Source organism: Pseudonaja textilis, chromosome Z, assembly GCF_049901715.1.
Source record: "Pseudonaja textilis isolate UNSWEBS1 chromosome Z, rPseTex1.2, whole genome shotgun sequence".
NCBI lineage: Eukaryota > Metazoa > Chordata > Lepidosauria > Squamata > Elapidae > Pseudonaja > Pseudonaja textilis.
This window is the reverse complement of record NC_142008.1, coordinates 17100698-17124384: the sequence shown is the minus strand read 5'-3', so window position 1 is coordinate 17124384 and position 23687 is coordinate 17100698. Positions and strand designations below refer to the sequence as shown.

Sequence of the window (23687 nt, the reverse complement as noted above, 5' to 3'; positions counted from 1 at the left end):
ATATTTTCCAAAGCACCAGAAGGCAAACAGTGTATTTTCCAAAACATCAGAAGGATGGAAACTGAACAGAGAGAGAAGCAACCTAAAAGTAAGGAGAAACTTCTTGACAATGAGAACGACTGCTTGCCACCAGAAGTTCTGGGTGCTCCAACACTGGAGGTTTTTAAGAAAAGACTGGACAGCCATTTCTCTGAAATGGTATAGAGTTCCCCCCAAGGTCCCTTCTAATGTTATTCTGACACCTTTCCCAGGACCTCTAGTCAGATTTTGGCATCCTCAGAGTTTTCCTGCCTGAGCAGGGGGTTGGACTAGAACAAGGGTCTTCAAACTTGACAGCTTTAAGACTTGTGGACTTCAATTCCCAGAGTTCCTCCTTCAGTCATATTAGCTCAGGAATTCTTGGAGTTGAAGTCCATAAGTCTTAAACTTGCCATGTTTGACTAGAAGATTACTTCCAAGATCCCTTCCAGCCCTAGATTGCTGTGCTGTTTCAAAGAGTCTTCTGAAGCCATGGTTTGTGTCCTTCCTTCCTCTCCTTTTTTCTCTCCCTCCCTCCCTCCTTCTATGTATCTATCCATCCACTCATCCATATATCTTTCATTTTCTCCTCCCTCCCTCCCTCTTTCTTTCTCTCCCTTCCTTCCATCCCATTTTTCTTTATCTATCCCTTTTGTTCCTTTCTCTTTTCCTTCCTTCCTTCCTTCCTTCCTTCCTTCCTTCCTTCCTTCCTTCCTTCCTTCCTTCCTTCCTTCCTTCCTTCCTTCCTTCCTTCCTTCCTTTTTTTATTTCTTTCCCTTTTCTCTTTCTTTTCTTTCTTCTCCTCTCTCTCTCTCTCTTTCTCCCTCTTTCTCTTTTTCCCTCTCTCCCTCCTTCTCTCTTTCTCTCTGTCTCTCTCTTTCCCTCTCTTCCTCTCTTCCTCTCTCCTTTCTCTCTAGGAAAGGAGACCCATCTGAAACACACACAAGTACCCAGCAGAATCTCTTATTACAAGGGTTCATCCCAGCCAGTCTCCTGTCTTGCATTGCCTGAAAAAGCTTTCCTCCCCTCCGGCTTTTTGGGCTGGGAAATTCAAGCGAGGTGGGTGCTGCAGCCTCCACCCCGCCACCCCTGCCACCAGCAGCTCTGGGCCAGGCAGCTTTCTCGACCTTACCTTCCTTCCTTCAACACTGAAAAAAACATGCAGTGGCTATAGGCTTCTTCAAGAGGTTTTGCTGCGCTTCTCCAACCCCTTGCCGCCGCCTCCGCTGCATCCTAGCCACCGCCCATGCAGGTCTACCCCATTGACCCTGCTGGTGCAGCACTCTGAAAGAGGTGGTTGGAAACTGCTTTTTTTCGGTCCCAGCCACTCCTTTTTCAGCGCAACCGGATGGACGGCTGCTCTCTTCCTTCTCTACCTGCTTGTTCTATATGGCTGAGGAGGAAGAGAGTAGTCGGCCAGTTGGGAGAGGCTTCTGGCACTGCAAAAGGGACGGCTGGACATGTGGCCACCTACTGGCTAGCTGTGCCAGGCCAGGCTGGGCTGTAGGAGGTGCATCCACTGGGAGAAGCGTGCTCTGGGCGGATAGGCAGGTGGGCGGATGTCCCAGGGCCGCTGCATATGTGCACTGCATATGTAGTGGCTGCACTCATAGTGTGCACGTGCAGCAGCTGCAGGACATCTGCCCAAGCTGCGCCTGGCCACCATGTGGTAGGGAAAGCTAGGAGAGCGACCAGGGCAAGTGAGCGACCAGGCAACCGGGTTGGGGGCATGGCCAGCCAAGGGTCTCCACCGGTTCGGCGACCCACACCAAATCACCGCTACCAGTTTGCCCGAGCAGGTACGGACCGGTTGAATACCACCTCTGGTTTGATTGTATACAAATAACAAATTGGTATTACATATTCTTGCCCTACTTAATGCTGAACTGCTCACATAATGTTTTGTTTATTTTCATGCATGCTTTACTTCTAACATATATCAAGCTTATCACATCAGCAACTATTTTTATTCTGTATTTACAACAAATATTGTATAGCTTTCCACACTGCCCTTTATTTCACATGCATTTGTAACAGTGGTTGGTTTCCAAAAAATTTACAACTGATTCTGTGGGTGTGGCTTATTTGGTGGGTGTGCTTGGTAGTCATGTGACTGGGTGGGCGTGGCTTGGTGGTCATGTGACTGGGTGGGCATGGCTTGGTGGTCATGTAACTCACGTCAAGGGGTGCCTCACCTGGCCCCTCCCCTCCCAGCCATTTCTTGTCACATCCAGCTTCAATGTATCTATAGTTCTGTAAAAATGTTCGTCACTGTTTTTTGTCTTTATTATCTACATACTATAGATGTACTTTCATGGACCACTGAAAGGAGCAAATAGCTTACATGCTTTGCCCAAGAGTGTGATAGGCAACAGGCTTTTAAGGGGCTGTTAGAAAGAAGGGGTGGCAATGTATTTTCCAAAGCACCAGAAGGCAAAAAGAAGCAATGGATGGAAACTGAACAAAGAGAGAAGCAGCCTAAAATTAAGGAGAAACTTCTGACAGTGAGAACAATTATCCAATGGAACTGCCTGTCTCCAGAAGTTCTGGGTGCTCAATCACTGGAAGTTTTAAAGAAAAGACTGGACAGCCATTTCTCTGAAATGGTATAGGGTTCTCTGCAAGGTCCCTTCTAATTGTTATTCTGTTATTCTGACACCTTTCCTAGGACCTCTACTCAGAGTTTGGCATCCTCAGTTTCCTGCTTGAGCATGGGGTTGGACTAGAACAGTGGTCGCCAACCAGTGGGCCGTGAGAAAATTTTGGTGGGTCACAGAGAAATCTCACCCCCAGAGCACCCTCCCCAAAGCAATTAATCCATGCTGCACAGAAACACAAGGCTGCGCAGCCCACATGGCCTGTGGGAACCCTCCCCGCCCTCTCACTCCTTACCTGGCAAACTTGCCTGCTAAGTTGCTATTTTTCCTTTTTTTCCCTGACCATCAGCTGTTCTGCTGTGCCCGGAGATTTAGGTTATCTAGGAAGCAGGAAATGGTTGGATTTCTTCCTTTCTAGCTAATCTTTAGATCTTCAGCTCTGCTTTTAAGCACAGCTGAACCTCCCTTAGGACTGAAGGTTCTATTCAGTGCAGACTCATGGCAAGCAAATTTTATGTGACAGATTGAGCTAGCTTATGGCAGATAGATAAATCACTGAATGATTTTGTGAGAAACTCAATCTGCCTGCCTGCTTTGCCTGATTTTGGGTAAAAGTTGCTCTTTTTTTATAAAACCCTCAATATTTACATACATGGTGTATTGTGAGTTAATTTTGTGAGTTTGCTTGCTAGCAAATTTTATGAATTTGCTTGCAAGCAAATTTTGTGTGACAGACTGAACTAGCTAATGGCAGATAGATTTGTGAATGAATCTGTGATTCTGTGAGCATCTCAATCTGCCTACCTGCTTTGCCTGATTTGGTGTAAAAGTTGCTCTTTTTTAATAAAAAATGAATATTTAGATAAATATTTATAATATTTACATACAAGCCATGCCCAGCCAGTCACATCACCACCAAGCCACACCCACGAATTAGGCCACAGAACTGGTTAGTGGTCCCTGGTTTTTAAAATTATGAGTTTGGTGGTCCCTGAGGTCCAAAAGATTGGCAACCCCTGGACTAGAAGACCTCCACAGTCACTTTCAACTCTGTTAAACACACGTGTAGTTATGCGCTGGACTATAGACATTGAATGCACATAAACCCTGAAAAATACCTGGGCAAAAGAAAAGGCAGTAAAAATCAATCTAGGTATAGGAACAGTGTAAAATATTAATATATGATAAATAACAGAACAATTAAAAATAATAGCACAGAGGTTTTTCTCTCTGTCTCTCCCTTCCTTACTCTTCCTTTTTTCTTTCTTTTTCTTTTTTCTTTCTTGTCTCTCTTTCATACACACACATACACACACATATATCACATACTCTCTCACACACACACACATACCTGGGCTGACTGGGACAAACTGATCTGGTGAGCTCCAGAGCAGTGGGTGGCAGGAGAAGGAAGAAAGCAGGTGGCAATGGCGCTGCCGCCAGCGCTGCAGTGTCGGCACTGCTACAGGAGGCAGCTGGGCCCTGCCCTCCCGGATGGAGTACCTCTGCCACCGCTCGTTTTTTCTGGGGGACAAAACAAAAGGAAGCAGGTAGCAGCAGCAGTGCTGCTGCAGTGACACTACTATGGGAGGCAGCGGGGTCTCCACCCTCCCTGTTGGAGCACCTCTGTCGCCGCTCGCTTCTGCTGGGGGATAAAACGAAAGGAAACGGGTGGCAGAGGTGGCAGAGGCAGTGGTGCTGCTATGAGAGGCAGCCCTGGGAGTCCCCTGTCAGAGCACCTCTGCCACCGCTCACTGCACTGTGGCCCCCACGTGAAAGGTAGAGTGCCGCGTGTTGGTTTAGCCAGCCAGCTGAGCCCAGGGACGGTGGTGGTGGGCAGCTAGCTGGGCCCCAACCAGCGCCTCCACACAGGATAGGGCCACACCAGTGGGGAAGCCAGCCAGCCAAGCTCAGGGACTGTGGGGGGTCAGATAGCTAGGCCCCAGCCAGCACCGCCTCCTGGGATGGGCCCACGCCAGTGGGGAAGCCAGCCAACCGAGTCCGGGGATGGTGGGGGGACAGCTAGGCCCCAGCCAGCACTACCTCCCAGGATGGGGCCACACCAGAGGGGAAGTCAGCCAGCTGAGCCCGGGGATGGTGGGGGGGCACAACAAGCTCTGGGAAAGGTGAGGGTGGCCTGGAAAAATCCGGGAGTGGTGGGGAGCTAGCATGACTTGCAGACTTATCTGTGAGGAGGCAGATCAGGGCTGTTCAGTTGGGGTGCAGGCACCACGTGGGAAGGCAGGTTAAAGGCAAGTGATGAGACCCAGTGTGCCACATAGGAGGTAAGGAGTGATTGGACAGGGCAAACGTTCTGTGGGAGGGTGAGTGAGCATTGGCTGGGCAGGGCAAGCAATTGAGTAGTGACTGGGTCGGGGGTGTGGCCAGCCAGAAGTCACTGCTGGTTCGGCAATCCACGCCAAATCGTTGCTACCAGTTTGCCCAAGCTGGTGTGAATCGGCTGATTTGTAAAACTCTCGTATATAATAATTCTTTCCAAAGGAGGGATAAAGTTTCTTTGAGATCCCAAATATTTTGAAGTGTCTAGCCTTTCTTGACTCTTGTTTTTTTTAATATTAGAAATTACAGAAAATTCAGAAAGAATTTAAAAAGCTAACAGAAGAAAAAGAAATAATGGAGGACGAACTTCAAAAAATGAAAGCTTCAGAGGTAATTTATGAATTAAATTCAATGTTATTAATAGAATTGAAACTTCAGATATTATAATACCTTTAAGAACAACAAACTTTATTAAACATAAAAAGTTTCATTTCTAAAAATGAGAATTGTACTATGGATCTGATTAAGACAGACAAACAGTTAGTTGCTGATACCTTCTTCTATTGTTATTTTTCTGGGACTATCAACACTATATTGCTGGAGAAGGATATTATTGCCAAATGCCAGATCTGTTGGTATTAAGATGGTATTTTTTTCTGGAGAAATTAACGCACTTAGTTTGTGTTGCTAAAATTTGGCCAAAAATAGACAGTTATTCCTCTATCCATATTGGCTCTCAGAAGTAGCCATACTAAATTGGGCTTTATGGACAACTTATGGATTCTGCTCTTTTTTGACTTTTTGATTGAGTCTTCCATACTATTAATGCTGGGAGCATCAATTTCTGTTTCTTGAGGTGAGGTTGATGATGGATCAGAAATGTCTGACCTGACAACTGTGCTTGTCCCAACTGATGATCCTTACTAGTGTAATGAATTCACACTGGATCTAGTTTTCATCTTAGAGAAACTGAAGCTGGATTTAAATATTTAGAACTTAGTTACTGACATGGTGTCATATTCAGATCTCTTTCTGATCAGCCTAAGGCTGTATGGGAACTAAATTACTCCTCTTCTTCTCTCTTAGTTATACTTGGTTTTTGTTCATATGGGAACTCACAGGAATTTTTGTTATTTGGTGAAATGCCAACGTGACATAATTCCTTATGTTAAATCTAGTTTGCTTGTTACATGATTAGAAATTCAAAATTATACTTATAGCGTTATTCTCTTCCTAGAATGTTTAACAATGGGAGGATTAATACTGAGGAGCACATAGGATCATAATTATGGTAGACTATAAAGTAATAACTATGAAATAATTTATCCCTGTGCAGAAAAACGACTAATGAGAATTTATTGATCCCACCTATAGAGAAAAGAATAGATTGAAAATGTTAAAAGTTAAGGTACATCAGAGAGTAAAAGGAAAAAAAGAGAGTAAAATTGAAGTCCAGTAAAAGAATAATTTCATGTTAGAACTTCCTGAAAGGATTATGCAGAATCACAGAAAGAAGAATTTAGTATCTCCAATGTAAACATCAGCTGATAAGGGGTTCCTTTACAGCACTGCCTAATAAGCAGACTCTTAAGATATAATGCAAACATTCGAAGAGAAGTTCAAAAGCTCTAATCCGTACATCTTGTTATTTGTTTTATTTTGTGTTGTGTTATTTATTTATTTAATTTGGTCATACACTCACTACTAACCACACAAGACTCTGGGCAGTTTAAAATGAAATTATAAATATATAAATAAACATATAAAATCACATTAGAATTACAATAAAATACAAGTTATTACTATAGAATACATAGGGATGCGGATGGCTGGGAACTATTATTAGTCAATCAGTCACTCTGGTGTGAAATTCCTCCCCATGGGGGCCCCAAATTAACATGAAGAGTCAGGTTTTAAGGCTCTTGTGGATGGTCAGGAGGATGGAACCCTATTTTACCTCAGGAGGTAAGATGTTCCTAAGAGTTGAAGCCATGGCTTTTCCTGGACTGTGCTAGCTGGATTACTAGGCCAAAGTGGCAGTAGCTCTTTCAGTGGCTCTTTTGGCCAAAGGAAGTTCATTCACATGATCCTATCCTGAGTCTTTTCTTGGAGTCTTGGAGTCCACAAGAAAAGGTGACGTAAACCAAGAAATTGGTTTACGTCACCTTGGATCTGCCTGTCAGCTTTGGAAACCATATTAGCATCAGACACTTCCACACTGCCACATTCTTGAACCTGAGAAAATAGGAGGAGGGAATTTCTTGGAGCGTATGTGATTAAAGGAGAGATTTAACCTGGAAATAAGGAGAAACTTTCTGACAGTGAGAACAATCAACCAATGGAAGTTGTGGGAGGGCCCTCACTTGAGACTTTCAAGAAGAGATTGGACTGCCATTTGTCAGAAATGGTGTAGGGTCTCCCACTTGGGCGGGGAGTTGGACTAGATGACCTACAAGTTCCCTTCCAACTCTGATTATCTATTAAATCTGTTAGACATAATAGCATTCGCTCCAAGAAATTCCCCCCTCCTATTTCCCCAGGCTAATATGGCTTCTAAACTTGACACTGCTCTTCTGTTTCCAAGAATTGTGAATAAAAATTGGAATTAGTTGTTATCTAATTTAAATAACCACCTTGGGGATATTATCAAGGGAAAAGTGAGATCTACTGATTTTGACAATTGGATTAGGAATAATTCTATTGTTATTTGACACATGCACTATCAAATACAGCTGTACAAGAAACTGTATAATACAAAACTGTTGCTTCATTTTCTTGAATGCTTATTGACAGCAAGATAAAGGAATACCAGAGACAAGGAAAAAATTACTAAAACTGGAGAAGATGAGAGTTGAAGAGAAACCACAAGGTTCTTCAGAAAAGGCTCAGATGTAAGAAAAAATGAATACATAGACTAGTTAATTTTATAAAATTTGTGCTAAAGTATTCAGAAAACTAATGAAATTTGAATTTTTATTAATTTAAAATAACTATTATATCTTAATTATTGCCATGTTATTATATATTTCTTATTTATTTGCTACTTTATTTGAAGTTATCTGAAAGCTGGGTGCCATTGCTATTATACAAGCTATGATTAATAGTAATAGAAATTCAGTACCTTCGTGTACTTCAGTACGTTCATGTTGCCATCCACTGAAGCTTGGAAGCATTCTGACAAGTAGTACATTTTAGATCATAAGTCTCTTAGATTTAGCCAGAGATGGTGGCCTTTAGAAATTAGGATCAGAATGCACTAAAAATGGAAACAGTGAAAACTGGCACTTTGTATTGGATTTGGAATGACTCAATAACTAATAAAAATTCCTAAAACTAGAATGAAGTTTCCTGAAAATCATCCTATTTAAAATTATGACTGCAGTATATTTTGAATTAACTGTAGATTTTTATTGCTTTGGTAAGACAGAAATAAGATATAGTGTCCAATTTTGGTCACTACAATATAAAAAAGATGTTGAGACTTTAGAAAGTGTGCAGAGAAGAGCAACAAAGACGATTAGGAGACTGACAGCTAAAATGTATGAAGAATGGTTGCAGGAATTGAATACATCTAATTTAATGAAAACAAAGATGCCCTTATAGCAATGTTCCAATATCTAAGAGGATGTCACAAAGAAAAGGGGGTCAACTTATTCTCCTGAAGGCAAGGCAAAAAGTAATGGATGGATTATCAAGAAGAGATCAACCTAGAACTAAGAAATTTCCTGACAGTGAGAAGAATAACCAGTGGAACAGCTTGCCTCCAGAAATTGTGGATGTTCCAACACTTGAAAGGTTTTTAAGAAGAGGTTATATAGCCATTTGTCTGGAATGGAATAGGGTCTCCTGCTTGAGCAGGTAGTTACACTAGAAGAGTTCCAAGGTTAGTTCCAACTCTATTATTCTGTTATTACCTGTCTAAGGGTGTCACCATGTATAAGGCAATGGTTCAACTAGAATATTATCAGAGCATAGATTACTTACCCTTTTCAGAAAAACTAAAAGTAGATATACCAGTTGAAAAATTTTTTAAAGGTATCTGGTGCTACTAAAATTTCTTATACTTCATGGTACCTTGTACTACAAAAATTTCTTATGCTTTCTAAAGTGCTAAATAGTAGGCATCTGATATTATAAATGTTGTTTTTGCATTGTGTAACTTTTTCTTTCTTTCTCTATGAATGTAAATATATGAACACACAAATGTACTTGACTATTTCTGAGTTAACAATTTAACTAGGTTAACAAATAGCACTTTATGGTTTGGCTGTTTTGAACTAGTTACACTGAACATTTTAAAATTCATTACTGAACATATTCTATATTTTGAAAAGCTTTCACACTATACATTATAACAGATTGGGTTTTACATTTGTGGAGCCATATCACTTCAGTCATAATTATAATGATTGTAATGCTTGGCTTCAAATAACAAGCTAAATTCAAAGACACATTCTAGATTGCCATAATTTATAGACCTTTTTGTACTTGCTAGGAAAATTGAGAAATTACCATGTGAGCATTTTCTTCTGATCTTTTAGCAGTCTAGTTGCTATATTATGATGATCTAGTCATTAATTTGTGTTATATTTTCTTATTGCAGAATGCAGAAACTGGAGTCTGGTTTTGCAAAGGAAAAAGAACAAACACAAATGAAAGATGATTTAAATAAAGCTCAGGTAAAAGACAAATATGTCAATATATTTTGTAGACATCTCATTTAAAATCTGTATAAAAATATGATGTTAAATTTTATAAAAATTTTCTATTAATAAGATTATTTTTCAAGCCATTTAAAAAAAGTGTAAGAATTCAGGATAAGAAAGATGGACACAAAATTCAAGATCTTGCTAGAAATCCTTAAGAAAGATGGGTTATGTATTATATTTCTGAAAGCACAGAAAAAGGGCTTACTCATTCAGTCAACTTTTTCTGATTTTATACCAGATAAATATAATTTTAAAAATTCAGAAAGCAATAAATGGTTGGTAACCAACTGAATTATATTCTCTGGGATGTATTAGGAAAATTGAGTGAATTTTTGTACATTTTTACAATAGGAAAGGGCAAGCAAACTTTTAAATCTGAAATCTGAATATAAATGAAACAGCTAAATATAAATCTAAACTGATATTGACATTGTAGGAAGACATTCAGTCCCTTCAGGAAGAGAAGAAAATGCTTGAGGAGAAGCTACAGAAAGCTTTACAGGTATTTTGGAAGAGAATTTTCTGATCCCTTTAGGCAGAAATATTTTCCCATATTTACTTCTTGTATACTTAGTTATATTGCGACTTGAAAAACTATTCAAATAAGTACATGAAATTCTACTTGGTTATCTCCCAGCTATTTCATGGTCTGACTTGATTCTTATGACTGATTGCAAAGACACAGTATAGGAATTGGCTAAGCTCTGTTTTCAGCTTTCTCCAGCTGTTCTGATAATGCCTGTGTTTGATCAATGTCAAAGTGATTCTTGGCTTGTTTTTCTCCCAAGGTTGAACTCCAGAGTTTCAGCTGGAACAGCTTCTTCAGAGTCAGACAACTTTAGTTATCCAGAAAGGGCAAAGAATTGGTGGCTGAGCTTATAGTGATAAAAAATCAGCCCAAGTGGTTCAAACTGTTCCCAAACAATAGGGAATGAATGTGAGCAACTGTCAAGCTGAGCAAATTCTTTCATATAGTCCTGTAAGGTGATCTCTCTTATCCAAGAGATTATGCATCTCATAAATCAAGGACACCAGATGACTATCTGCAGATGTAATAAGTAGCAAGGAAGTATTGTCCCTTGTCCTTACTGCCATTTGGTATTCATAGTGGTTCTAATCCTTAGTAAATTGAGTTCATCCTTTAATGCTGGTGATCTTTAGAGATTTCTTCTTTACCGTCTCCCTTAGTTCTTATTTGAAAGATAGGGAGTGATGGGAGTCAGAAGAGGGAAGAAATCACATAGGTGTGATCTGATCTAAGACCTTGGTGAGCCTCTTCTTCCAAGTGACAACCAAGGCTTCAGGCAGACCATTCAACAGACCAGCAGGAAGAGCACCCAATTCCTCCTGAAATCCTTTAGGGTCCATTTATTACTGAGGGATGACCAATCTAAGTCCTACCTGCTTGCAGCGGACAGTGGTGAATGGAAAACCAGATAAGTAGATGACCATTGTCCTATATTGGAATTTGGATGATCTAAAACAGCCCATGGCTGTCATTATAGCCATGAACTCCTGAGTTGCCTCAGATCTCACTTCCAAAAAAGTGTTATTGAAGATCTACTATATGTCTGGGAAATCCCAGCATTGTTGGCAGAAAATCCTGTGACTGGGGAGTGTCCATCTTATCCCCTGCATGTTGCAATGAGACTTAAAGAGATTTTCAGCAGTTCTGGAGTTTTCTTCCATGATATCCCAAAAAAACTGGTGGAAGATAATAAACTGTTGAATATTGGACAGAAAGGGTTTTGGTGCATAATACTAAGAGGTCACTGTCACCTGGTATGCATTTCTTCATTTTCCCTCTGGATAGAAAGTGCGGAGATAGTGACAATTGTTAACTATTCAATCAGAATAAAAGAAAATCTGGTAACAAAGGCCCAACAAGGATTTGAGGCAAAAGGCAAAATACTTTTTTAAATAAATCAATGATGTAGCATAAGGAGAGGATTATATGTCTGTCATTACCATCACATTTTTGGGATGCTGTGTTGAAAATTTCAAGTTTAAAGATTATGAAACCTGATGAATTTCTTATGTATTTTAACTTTTTTTTTTCAAACATACAGGAAGTTGAAAAGGCAAAGATTCAACTTGCTGAAATACCACCAACAATTCCAGACTGGCAGTTCCCTTTATCAGCAGGTGTGGAAGAGGTTCCAAAGAAAGGCAAGAAAGCAACAAAAGGGAAAGTTAAAGGAGATGATTTAATTAGCGGAACAGAAAAAACAACCCCTAAATTACAAAAAACGGAAACAGGAAAAACAAGTGAAATACTTCCACGAAAAAGTCAGGAACTTTCTAAACAAAAAGGAGCAGCTGGTGTTACGGAAAAGCTGTTAAAACAGGCTTCCCAACCTGAAGATACTGATAAAAAACAGGAAGAATCTAAGAAAATAAAAACGGAGACGGTAAGCAATGTTGTTGCTGTTATTGTTATTAGGGTTATTTTTGAATGAATGAAGAGCACATAAAATAGTTTTTATAGTACTGAAATAATGTCAAATGAACTTTTATTTATATTAATAAAGAGCACAGCATTACTATTAAGTATCATTAATTACAACCAGATGTTACTGTGCATAAGAAGTGTAACAATTTATATTGGTATTCATGCTTGGGAAGCAGGAGTCTCATCAAAATAATAGATTTCTATGCTTCAGTCAAGTCCTTTCTTTTCAGTATTCATTTGTATTGACTAAATTTATTGGAAAAATTAAAACAACTTTATAGTTCAGACAATTATATTTTATAGTTTTTCTTCTTACAATCTTTTCTAGTTACGGCATTTTTCTGCATTATTATTTGCATTATTTATCTCTCCTATCTACCAACAATTGCACGGCCTTCCAAAAAGTCAATTATGTAATATTTGCAATAGGCATTCACTGTGCTCTTTTAGTCTGGGAGAGGTGTCTATTTTTGGAATTTGACTACACTGTTAGGCATTATCAAACTAAGTTTGGGTTGGTCAAGAGAGAATGGACTATTGAGGTCTGTAATGCTTTACACTAAATGAATCTGAACTAGCAAAATATAGATAGTTCTCAACTTACAACAATTTGTTTAGTGATTGTTTGAAGTTACAAGGGCACTGAAAAAGTGACATGAATGTTTTTCACAATTACAACTTGCAGCATTCTCATTGTTATGTGATCAAAATTCAGACACTTGACAACTAGTTCATATTTATGATGGATCACAATGACCTGTGATCACCTTTTATGACATTCTGACAAGCATTCTGACAAGCATAGTCAGTGGGGAAGCCAGATTCACTTAACAATTGTGTCAATAACTGTGGTGATTCATTTAACAACTATAGTAAGAAAGGACAAAAATTGGGCACTCAATTACTTAATATCACTTGGGCTCAATTATGGTCATAAATTGAGGACTACCTCTACAAAAAAATTGAACTTTGTTCTGTTTAGGACTCCCTACTTGGAACCTGCATTTCAGCTTTAGGGCATATCAGTCATTAGGTATCAAATCTGAATCTTTGGATTCCATTTTAGAGGATGATGTCTAAGCCAATTTTAAACTTTTGTCTTGTTAACCAAGACATCATTCAGGAAACTGTTAGCTAATGGAAATGTGTTTCTATTAAGAAGAAATAGCTTAAATCAGGGCTGTCAAACTCCGGGTCCGTGGACCAATGCACCACACACTGGCCACACTCACATCCGGTTTAGCAAAGGGAAAAAAAGTCCGACATCATGTGACACCACCATGACAATGTGAGTTTGACATCCCTGGCTTAGATGATAACTTCCTTTAGTTTATAAATCAGATAATAAGAATAAGAATAAGAATAATGATCCACTCTTCAGATTAATAGATTGTGCTATTGGTGTTCTATATTAGTATACAATGAGATAAGTTTTTTTCAAAATATATAATAAAAGTACTTAGATCCCAGGGGCTACTTGTAAGTTTTCCATATTAGCAGTGGACAGTTGTACTTAGGTGAAAGTGCCAAAGACTTTATATGAAATTGCATCTGAATGGTCTCTCAATTTTCTGATTCAGAGGGTTTGTTTTGCTTACTTAGAAGCTCTATAGCAGGGGTATCAAACTCATGTCATCATGGCGAGTTCACATGACTTTTTCCCCCTTTGCTAAACTGGGTGTGGGCGGAGCCAGCACTTGACTCATCTGGCCCGTGGGCTGGGAGTTTGACAGCCCTGCTCTATAGAATGAATCACGAGACACTTACAGGGCCTCAGGCATAAAACAAGAAGTAGTTCTGACTAGTTGTGTTAGAATTTATGTTTGGGTCTATACTGTGATGATAAAAGTGGTGAAACACCAGTATTTCTATGTTCTTACTACATCTTACCACATTACATGTGACCTTATTGAGAATGGATGGATGAATAACCATTTAAAAGGCTGCCATGAAGAATTTCTATGAATCTGGAAAATAAAACTACTTAGTTCCATTCTGAAACTGATGCTAGATGGACAAGACCAGAGAATCGTTGCGGCTTCATCTTGCAAGATGATTTTGAATAGATTGATCCTTTAATTCTAAAGAAAATGGATGCTGCACCATGGAGCCTATCTTTAAATTCAGAGAAACTTTCTTTGCAACATGCCAGGAAAAATGTTTAAAATTACCCAACTTGATTTTCACCATATTCTCTGCATATTAATATTAATAATTTGGTTTATACATTTTCTGCCATATACTTAATTGTATTCTGAAGTAAGAAAAGGTAACTTCTAAGATCCCCTGAATCTCAGCAGGAGAAAGCCTAAACAATAATATTTCTTACTAGGAAAGAAGAAGAAAAACCCTTCCTTCAAATATCTAAAAATTTAAATTTATTTACAATCTTGAATATTTTGATTCATCATGTTCCAAAAGTAACATTTAAATAGGGGAGAAAGCTCAATGCTTAACAGCATACAAATAAAGGCTGTTTATATTAATTTGTTCACAAATAATAATATAGGATTCATAATTAATATTCTTCACCAAAATGAAATTTGGGTCTGGAAGGAATCTTGAAGATCTTCTAGTCTAATCCCCTTTTCAAGGTAAACAAATGTATATCATTCCAGATAAATGGTATTAGAAAATTTACTTGGACAAGGCGTTGATGAAATAGAATATAGAAATAGATATGATACGTTAAGATAAAGGGAATTTTCTGAACTTCTTGTATGCAGAGATGCAGAAATTGAGTACATTTCTTTTCAAAGGTTGATTCCAAAGATATGGAAAAACCCAAGGAGTCTTCTGAAATGAAGAAGCGACGTTTGAAGGGGTAAATATTAAATTCTGATAATATGTTAAAATGGTATCATGAAGTATATCTTTCAGTAAGGACCAACTGTTTTAGAATCATTTCCAGCTAATAACTAAGGATTTTCCTCATGCATAAGATATCATATATAATTTTGTTACTGCAGTATTCAAGTATGGTTCTTACTTTCAATAATAATGGATAACTTTTTGCTATTGAAATATTTTTCATCAGGATCCACCAAAGTTATTTTGATACCGGAGCCAAAGATGTAGTTAAATTCCTATAATATTTATTTTGAATAACCAATCAAACTTTGACCATACAAGTGTCATGTTAATCAACATTACCATTATTTCTATTAAAAAAAGAGTCAGTTTACAGGCTGAAACTAAAAACATTTCCTTAAGACAGAATTTTATCCCTGAGATTATATCGTTTTTCTAACTGCACATTTTTATCAAATGTGAGTTTTTCATAAATTGACAAGTTTAAGTTTTTCAGTAATACTGTAGTTAAACAATACATCCATATCTTTAAATATAAATACCTTTCTCAGCACATTATGATAAAAATACAGACATTAAACTAAACTGGGACAAAATTATTTCAAATTTATTACATTCAAATATAAAAAATTGACATTTTTAAAAAAACTGTTGGAATGTCCATAATATAAAAATTGTTTTTGATGAATTTATTTAGATAACATACTTTTTAAAAACTTTTTATTCCATGTTTGTAATTTGTCAGTCCTAAACAATATTCTTCAATTGCTTAAATAGCAAATATGGATTCTGCAAAAAAATTATAAGTGCCCAATAATTTTGTCTATGTACAAGAATAAATACCAACCACCTAAACACCTCATGGAACTAACAGAACACTGCTTAACCAACACATATTTCATATACAAAGGACAAAGATACAAGCAAATTGAAGGAGCCCCTATGGGATCACCACTGTCACCCGTCATTGCAAACCTGTTCATGGAAGAATTCAAATCCAGAACCCTAGCCAATGCCACCCACAAACCCAAACTATGGTTAAGATACATCGATGACACATTTGTTATTTGGCCCCATGGAAAAGAAAACCTAAACAATTTCCTAACACACCTAAACAGCACACACCCCCAAATCAAATTCACCATGGTAACGGAAACAAACAACTACCCTTCCTAGATGTACTAATCTACAAAAAAACAGATGACACACTAGGACACACCATATACCAGAAGAAAACACACAACAACTGCTACCTCAACAGATAAACTCTGTGGCCAAAACACTAATTGCCAGAACCAAACGCCTGGCAAACAAGACATACATAAAGACTGAACTATGCACCCTGACTAAAGTACTGATAGCCAATGGCTTCCACAAAAGCAAAATCACTGGCTTGATCCACAAAAACACAATGAGACATAATGGAGACCTAGAAGATGAACAGGCCTATGGAACAGCTGTCCTGCCCTACATATGAGGTACTACAGACAAAACCAGTAAGATACTACACAGGCATCACATCAAGACTGCCTTCAAAACAGACAGAAAAATAGCAGCCATCCTAAGAAACCCCAAAGATAAAACTGACCTGGAAAACCAAGGCATATATGAAGTCCCTGTGCATCATGCCTGGCCACATACATTGGACAGACCAATACAAGAATAAGTACTCGCCTAGATGAACACAAAAATGCAGTCAAAAAGCTGGAACACACTTCCTCATGAGTCCAACACATGAAAGCCGCAGGTCATAGCATCGACTTCAATGGCACCAAAACCCTAGCCACTATAGAAAACCCCAGCTACAGAATTATCAAAGAAGCCATAGAGATTGAAAAAAGACCTGAAAGCATGAATAGAAGAGATGACTCTACCAGATTGTCAATTATCTGGAAGCCTGCACTCTCAAACAAAAAAATCTCCACACCACAAGCCAGGCAAGCACCTGGGCACAAACAGACTCCCCCTGATACCTCCAGCTCAAACACACCCCAACCAGGCACCCTAATAAAAGATAGCCTTCCATTTACTTGTAGCCAGGCCGCACTAAAAGCCTCCAATACAGGAAACACAATGTTGCCAGCCAATCAAGGCAAAAAATGCTAAAAAAACAGACAGAAGATATTAGAAACACCAATCAAGCAGAACACAGCAAACTCCAAGACCAATAAACACAGACCAAGACTCCCAACCAATCAGGATGAAGAAAAAACCATTCTGGCACAACAGTAGGCTAGCACCAAATTTAAAACAGAAACGGCTGTAAAAGTCTGACTCATAGACGAACACAATACAGAAGCCTGATGATGGCAGATGAGATTCTGCTGAAACAACTATAATGACGTGGGAAAATACCCGAAGAAAGCTGAATACCATACATATAAATACCCGTGAAAACTTAAGAAAACACACACATACACACACACACACACACATATATATGTGTTGAAAGCCGCAGGTCATAGCATCGACTTCAATAGCACCAAAACCCTAGCCACTATAGAAAACCCCAGCTACAGAATTATCAAAGAAGCCATAGAGATTGAAAAAAGACCAGAAAGTATGAATAGAAGAGATGATTCCACCAGGCTGCCAATCATTTGGAAGCCTGCACTCACAAACAAAAAAATCTCCACACCACAAGCCAGGCAAACACCTGGGCACAAACAGATCCCCCCGATACCTCCAGCTCAAATACACCCCAACCAGGCACCCAGATGAAACCTAGCTTCCTAACTAAAGATAGCCGTCCATTTACCCAGAGCCAAGCTGCACTAAAGGGCTCCAATAAAGTAACACAATGTTGCCAGCCAATCAAGATACAAAAAGAGTCAAAAAACAGACAGAAGATATTAGAAACACCAATCAAGCAAAACACAGCAAATTCCAAGACCAATAAACACAGACCAAGACTCCCAACCAATCAGGATGAAGAAAAAACCATTCTGGTACAGCAATAGCTGCCCCAAATTTAAATCTGAAACCACTGTAAAAGTCTGACTCACAGATGAACACTATATAGAAGCCTGATGATGGCAGATGAGAGTCTGCCGAAACATTGCTACAACTTTAAAAGCACAACTACAATGACGTGGGAAAATACCCGAACAAAGCTGAATGCCATACATATGTATGTATGTATGTATGTATGTATGGTATTCAGCTTTGTTGGGTGTTTTTCCATGTCATTAACAGTTGTGCTAAAAGTTAGTAACAACGTTTAAACAGAATCTCATCTGCCATCATCAGTGTATTGTGTTCGTCTGTGAGTCAGACCTTTACAGTTGTTGACTGACTCACAGTCGAACACAATACAGAAGGTGATGATGGCAGATGAGATTCTGCCGTAACGTTGCTACAACTTTAAAAGCACAACTACAATGACGTGGGAAAATACCTGAACAAAGCGGAATACCATACATGTAAGTACCCGTGAACATTTAAGAAAACATATATATATGGAATATTTTATGTTGGAGAGTTTGATAATTTTATACAGTTTCGCTATTTCATTTTGTTTGGAAATACAGTAATAGTAACTTTCATTTTATTTGGAAATAGTAGTTATCAAGTTCTTCATAGATTTGAACTTTCTATATTGTCCTCAGTCTCTTTACAAAGATTTATTCAAGATTGTTTGTAATGCAATTTAGGATGAATGAATTCTAAAACAATGGCTCTGAAAGTTATTGCCTTTTTCATTATGCAGTTTAGATTTTTTTTTAAATACTAAACTAAAATTTGTCTTTAAGATGAATTCTGTTCAGGATTTTTGTGTGAACTTAGAACAATTCTGATGTGCACCTACAGCTGTGTGAAAAAGTTCTGCACACTTTCAGTTTTAAGCTGTATTTCCATGTTTAATTAATTTTTCACTCATAGAAACCACGGAAAATTAGTAATTTGATGAAAATTTCTGTAGTTGGATTGAGATGCATAATTTGTATTGATATAACCAAAGTCTTTTTAAGCTTTTGAGTGAGTTTATCTGCTAAAACAAACACAACTTGCATTTTCGAGAATGTTAGGACCGAAAGTAGCCAATCAACAGTGAGCTGTGGCTGGCCAATCAAAATGCACAGAGGCTAAATCTATGAGCCAATCAATGTTGTCATACTCTCTGACTATAAATAGGCATAAAAAGCATCGAGAAATTTAATTTAGCTCTGGCTGCGGGCAAGGGTGAAGGCCTTTGTTTTCACCAATACTAGCAGCGGCATTGTATGATTATGCTTCATGAAGAGGATTACTCCTGTACAGAAATAGCCAAGAGAGTGAAATGCCATCGCACCACAGTGAGCAGAATGGTTGAAAAACACCAAATAACTGGTTCAGTTAATAACAGACTCCACTCTGGAAGACCAAGAAAGTCGACAAAACAGCAAGATCGGGCTCTGCAATGCATTTCTATGGCTGACAGGAAGTTCACCTCACCTCAGATTACAAGAATTTGGGGTGAAACATGTGATGGAAAAGTGTGGAAAAGTACAGTGTGTCACAGACTGCTTGCCAGAGGGCTCAAAGGCTGCAGGGCTCGAAATAAACTTTTGCTCACAGACACTCACCGTTCTCGTTGACGTGCGTGGGCCAAGAAGTATGCCAAGTGGACCAACAAACACGAAGTCATCTTCAGTGATGAGAGCAATTTCTTCCTGACTGGGAATCAGTGAAATAAGTATGTAAGAAGATTTCCAGATGAAGAATTTAGGCCGTACTGCCTGAATCTATGTGTGAAGCATCCATTGCACATGAAGATTTGGGCCTGTATCGCTGCTTCTGGTATTGGTCAGTTACAAATTGTGCAGGGAATCATGAATTCCAAGCAGTATGTTGAAGTTCTGGAAAAGACCATGATTCCTTCAGCTCAGCAACTTTTAGGAAAGGACTTTTACTTCCAGAATGACAATACTCCTTATCATTGAGCCAAGTCCATCCAGCAGTGGATGAAGAAGCATGGTGTTCGACTCCTGGATTGGCAAGCTCAGAACCCAGATTTGAACAATTAAAAATTTAACAAAGCCCTAGCATCAGCCTTAGTAATTGCAACGCGTATGCCACTGAATATGCATCAATTAATCTGTTTTCATAGTCATTGTAAGCCTGCAAGAAAATTCACAATCCCCATCCAAACAGCACCAAATTGCAAAAAGCTTATGCTTTTCACTTAAAAACCACTAGTATTTATTTAAATATAACAATATTTGCATAGTAGTTAGCATAAAATATTGTAAAATCAATGGCCTATCCAAAAAATGCCATAAACTGTAAACCGTAAAGCGTGTAGGACTTTTTTACATAGCTGTATGTAGACATATCCTTTTCAATTTAAAGAAAAATTGGCAATTTTAAAAATCTCTTCATCTATGGATCCATGTTCCATTAACAAAACACATGCACAACTGGCTGACCTTATACTAATAAGTAGTTCTTCAAAATAGTTCTTCATTCTTACTTTACATCAACATAATAAAGAGGAACATATAAAATGTCAGCTAGAACTCACTAGACGCTAGAAAAATATTTCATATGTTGCCTATTTTCTGCTGGATAAGTGATGACTTAGGGACTCTTTCTCAAGGAGCTAGAACAGGAGTGTTAAACTCGATTTTGTTGAGGGCTGCATTAGGGTTGTGTTTGACCTCAGAGGGCTGTGGTAGGTGTGGCCAGGGTGGGTGTGGCCAGCTCAACATCAGTCATGTTGGGGGCACTGTGGCAGCCAAGTGCTAAGGCAGGGTTTCCCTCAGATCCTCCCTCACTCTCATAATATTCCTTCCCTCCCTCCCTCCTTCCTTCCTTTTCTTCTTTTACCTTCCCCCTTCATTCTCCTTTTTTCTTCCTGAGCTATCCAAAATTGAGAATCCCAAATTGAATGAGCAACTTATAGGGTAAATCCTGTTTTTTTGCATGACTGTTGAAATTTAACAATTTCTCATCATTTTGTGGTGACAAACGCCAAAAATATACAACATAAACCCTAGAATATTGAAATCTCTGGCTGTTTGGACAAAATACTTGAATAAAGAAATATCAAATGAATGTTAGAGATGTGATTAACTTGATTATTAGTCTCCATTGCGCTCTATTTTCTTTAAGATAGTAATCAGTAATTCATTTAAAATTCTTACTTTAGTAAGTGAATACTATAGATTTGTCTGTAATCAGTAATGTTGAATTTCAGCATGAGCATTTGAGATAGTGTTAAAATGGCATACAATAGCAGTTCGGCGAAACCACTGTAATGTCTAATAGGCCAAGTGAAAGAAAAGGGTTCAAACTATTTGTTTATTGATTTATAAAGCCAACTAATTATAAAATAAGTTTAATAAAAATGGAATGAAAGTATGTTAGAGTACTTCCAGTGATGACATTTTAGGTGCTGCAGAGGGAGAGTACTAGCTCTGTCCTTTATTTCTGATTTTTCCGTGATTGGGGGCCCTTCAAAGGCGCAGGAAGCTTGGAGAGCAACGCGAAGCAGAGGGGTATGGCAGGGAGGGAGCCAGCCTCCCACTACACTGAAGGATTTCTTGCGATCCCAGTGCAGAAAGTGTCCTGACCTGTCATACTGACATGGTGGAACCGAAACCGTGACTAGTCACAATTGAAGAAGAAGCAATAATTGTAAAGAATGGACTGTGACATTTGAAAAGAATCCCATATTGCAATAGACTTGATTGAATCCTAAAGTGAGTAGCTTTCCAGAGATTCTCAGCAGAGGAGAAAGCTCCAGGGGAAAGCTTTAGCCCTGAAAAGCGGCAACCCGAAAGGAAAGAGCTGTAACCTAAAGAATTCAGGAAAGCCGAAAAGAGAGAATAGAAGATTTTAAACTCAAGAGGGAGGAAAAGGAGAATCCAGTGATTCAATTTGTCTGGTGCTGAAAGCAACAGAGCATCGGCTGTGTGACTGTGTGGAGTGAAATTGGAAGAAGGGGAAGTTTGTAGCAGAAAGAGGACCAAAGAGGAGAGCTCTGGAGGTGATTGTGGATTGTGGATTTGTTTTAGAAAAGCTCTGCAAGCAGAAGGGGGAAGTTGACAGCCTCAGGGGCTTAAAGAACAATAAGGCAATTTAAGAAAACTTGGTGAAACCTGTGAAAGCCCGGAGGAATGAATTGTAGAATCACAGAACTTAATAACTGAATAAGCAGGAGGACTATAGAAAGACCCAAATTAACAACAGAAGGAGATTGGATTATTAGCTGAGACAGAACTGGAAACGAACACTCTAACATCAAGTAACTCTTTAATAATCAGAGGATAAGTCTATTAGAAAATCAACTGTAAAATAAATGGTTCAATATATTAAGTGTTTTGAAATATCAAATATAATATTGATATATAACTTATAATATTGTTTAAATTTGAAAGATTAAGATACCTTTAGGAAAAAACTCCAATATAGATAAGCTTTATTAAATTAATAGGTTTAATTTATACTTTGTTTATATTACGTAATTTATATTAATATTAATATTTTATATTTATATTGAATGCCAAATATTAACTAGAGTTATGTATAAGTGTTATAGATGATTTAATAGACTATAATTTCGGATATATATAAACAGATAGATATTGTTATATTTAAAATATAATTAGGATTTATATACTTGGATTAATATTTACATTAATTGTATATTAAGTATTAACTGTATTATATTGTATATTGTATATAATACCACATTTATTATAGTGTATATGACCGGACAATAATTATTAAAATATTGAATAAGAAACACTGAAACATGTTATTGACTAGATAGTTTTATTTTTCAGAAATAGAAGTTAGTCTTTAGAGAGAATAAGATAGTGAGTGATATTAACATTGATAATATAAAAAAAGAACAGAAACAGTATTGTAGGGATCTTCTATAAATTAAAACATTGGATTCAAAAGAATCAAGACAGAAAGATAAGATTTAATACTGCTAACTATAAAGTAATTGTACGATAATTTGGGAAAGCATTTATAAAATTTTAGGAGAGAAAAAAAAAATCCTGAAAGACATGACTAGTATACTGACAATTATTTCGAGAGCAGGGAAGAAAACATCCTCAAACCCATCAGCAGCAACAGCATCTCCATCAACCCAGAGAATAATTGACGGAATGCTAAATGCAGAAAAATCAAGCCAACCACAGAATATACCTACAATGCAATCAACACTCATAATGATTCAAGAAACGATGGTGAAGTTGCAGGAGATAAGTCGAGAAACCATGAGGAATTGACCAATAAAATCCAAAAGTTAGATAATAAATTTGACCCTATACAAGAATGATCCAGAAAAATGAGCAAAAAATTAAAACAGTAGAAATAAAAGCAGAAAGAACAGAGAAAAAATTAGAGTAGGTTGCTCAATGCATGATGGAAATAAATAAGATTTTGGAAGATTCCCTGGTCCACCTGGAGATGGACTAAGCCTCTTTCTATTTACGATTTCAGAATATAACAGAGGCTAAGGATGAAGACCTGGGAAAATTGATGGCGGCACTGATAGTAGAAATCCTGAAAGAGATACTCAGGAGGTTATAAGAGAGATAGACGAGGCCTACAGGGTCCAGACTAATTATGCGAAAAGACATCGATTACCCAGAGAGGTGCACATCAGATTTGCCCAGAAGAACATCAGGGACATAATATATAAAATAACAAGGGAGGAACCTATAGTGTATAAGGACAAAGACATTATTGCTCTCAAACAAATACCAAGACGAGTCAGAGAACAACATAAAGATTATCATCACTTGGCAGTACAATTAAGCGAACGAAACATTCTGTTTTGATGGATCATTCCAGAAGGCATGCTGGTCTGATGGCAAGGAA

The 23687-nt window shown here is 38.1% G+C and overlaps 1 protein-coding gene across 1 annotated transcript in view; it reads left to right on the top strand.

Annotated features, from left to right (window-relative positions):
- Nucleotides 1-23687, top strand: part of CCDC7 (coiled-coil domain containing 7) — a 256642-nt gene that overhangs the window by 76033 nt on the left and 156922 nt on the right. Inside the window, exons 13-18 of the mRNA XM_087917690.1 lie at nt 5196-5285; nt 7689-7786; nt 9499-9574; nt 10041-10106; nt 11674-12015; nt 14816-14880. Coding sequence (XP_087773816.1) covers nt 5196-5285; nt 7689-7786; nt 9499-9574; nt 10041-10106; nt 11674-12015; nt 14816-14880 — 737 coding nt within the window. The remainder of the gene's footprint in view (nt 1-5195; nt 5286-7688; nt 7787-9498; nt 9575-10040; nt 10107-11673; nt 12016-14815; nt 14881-23687) is intronic.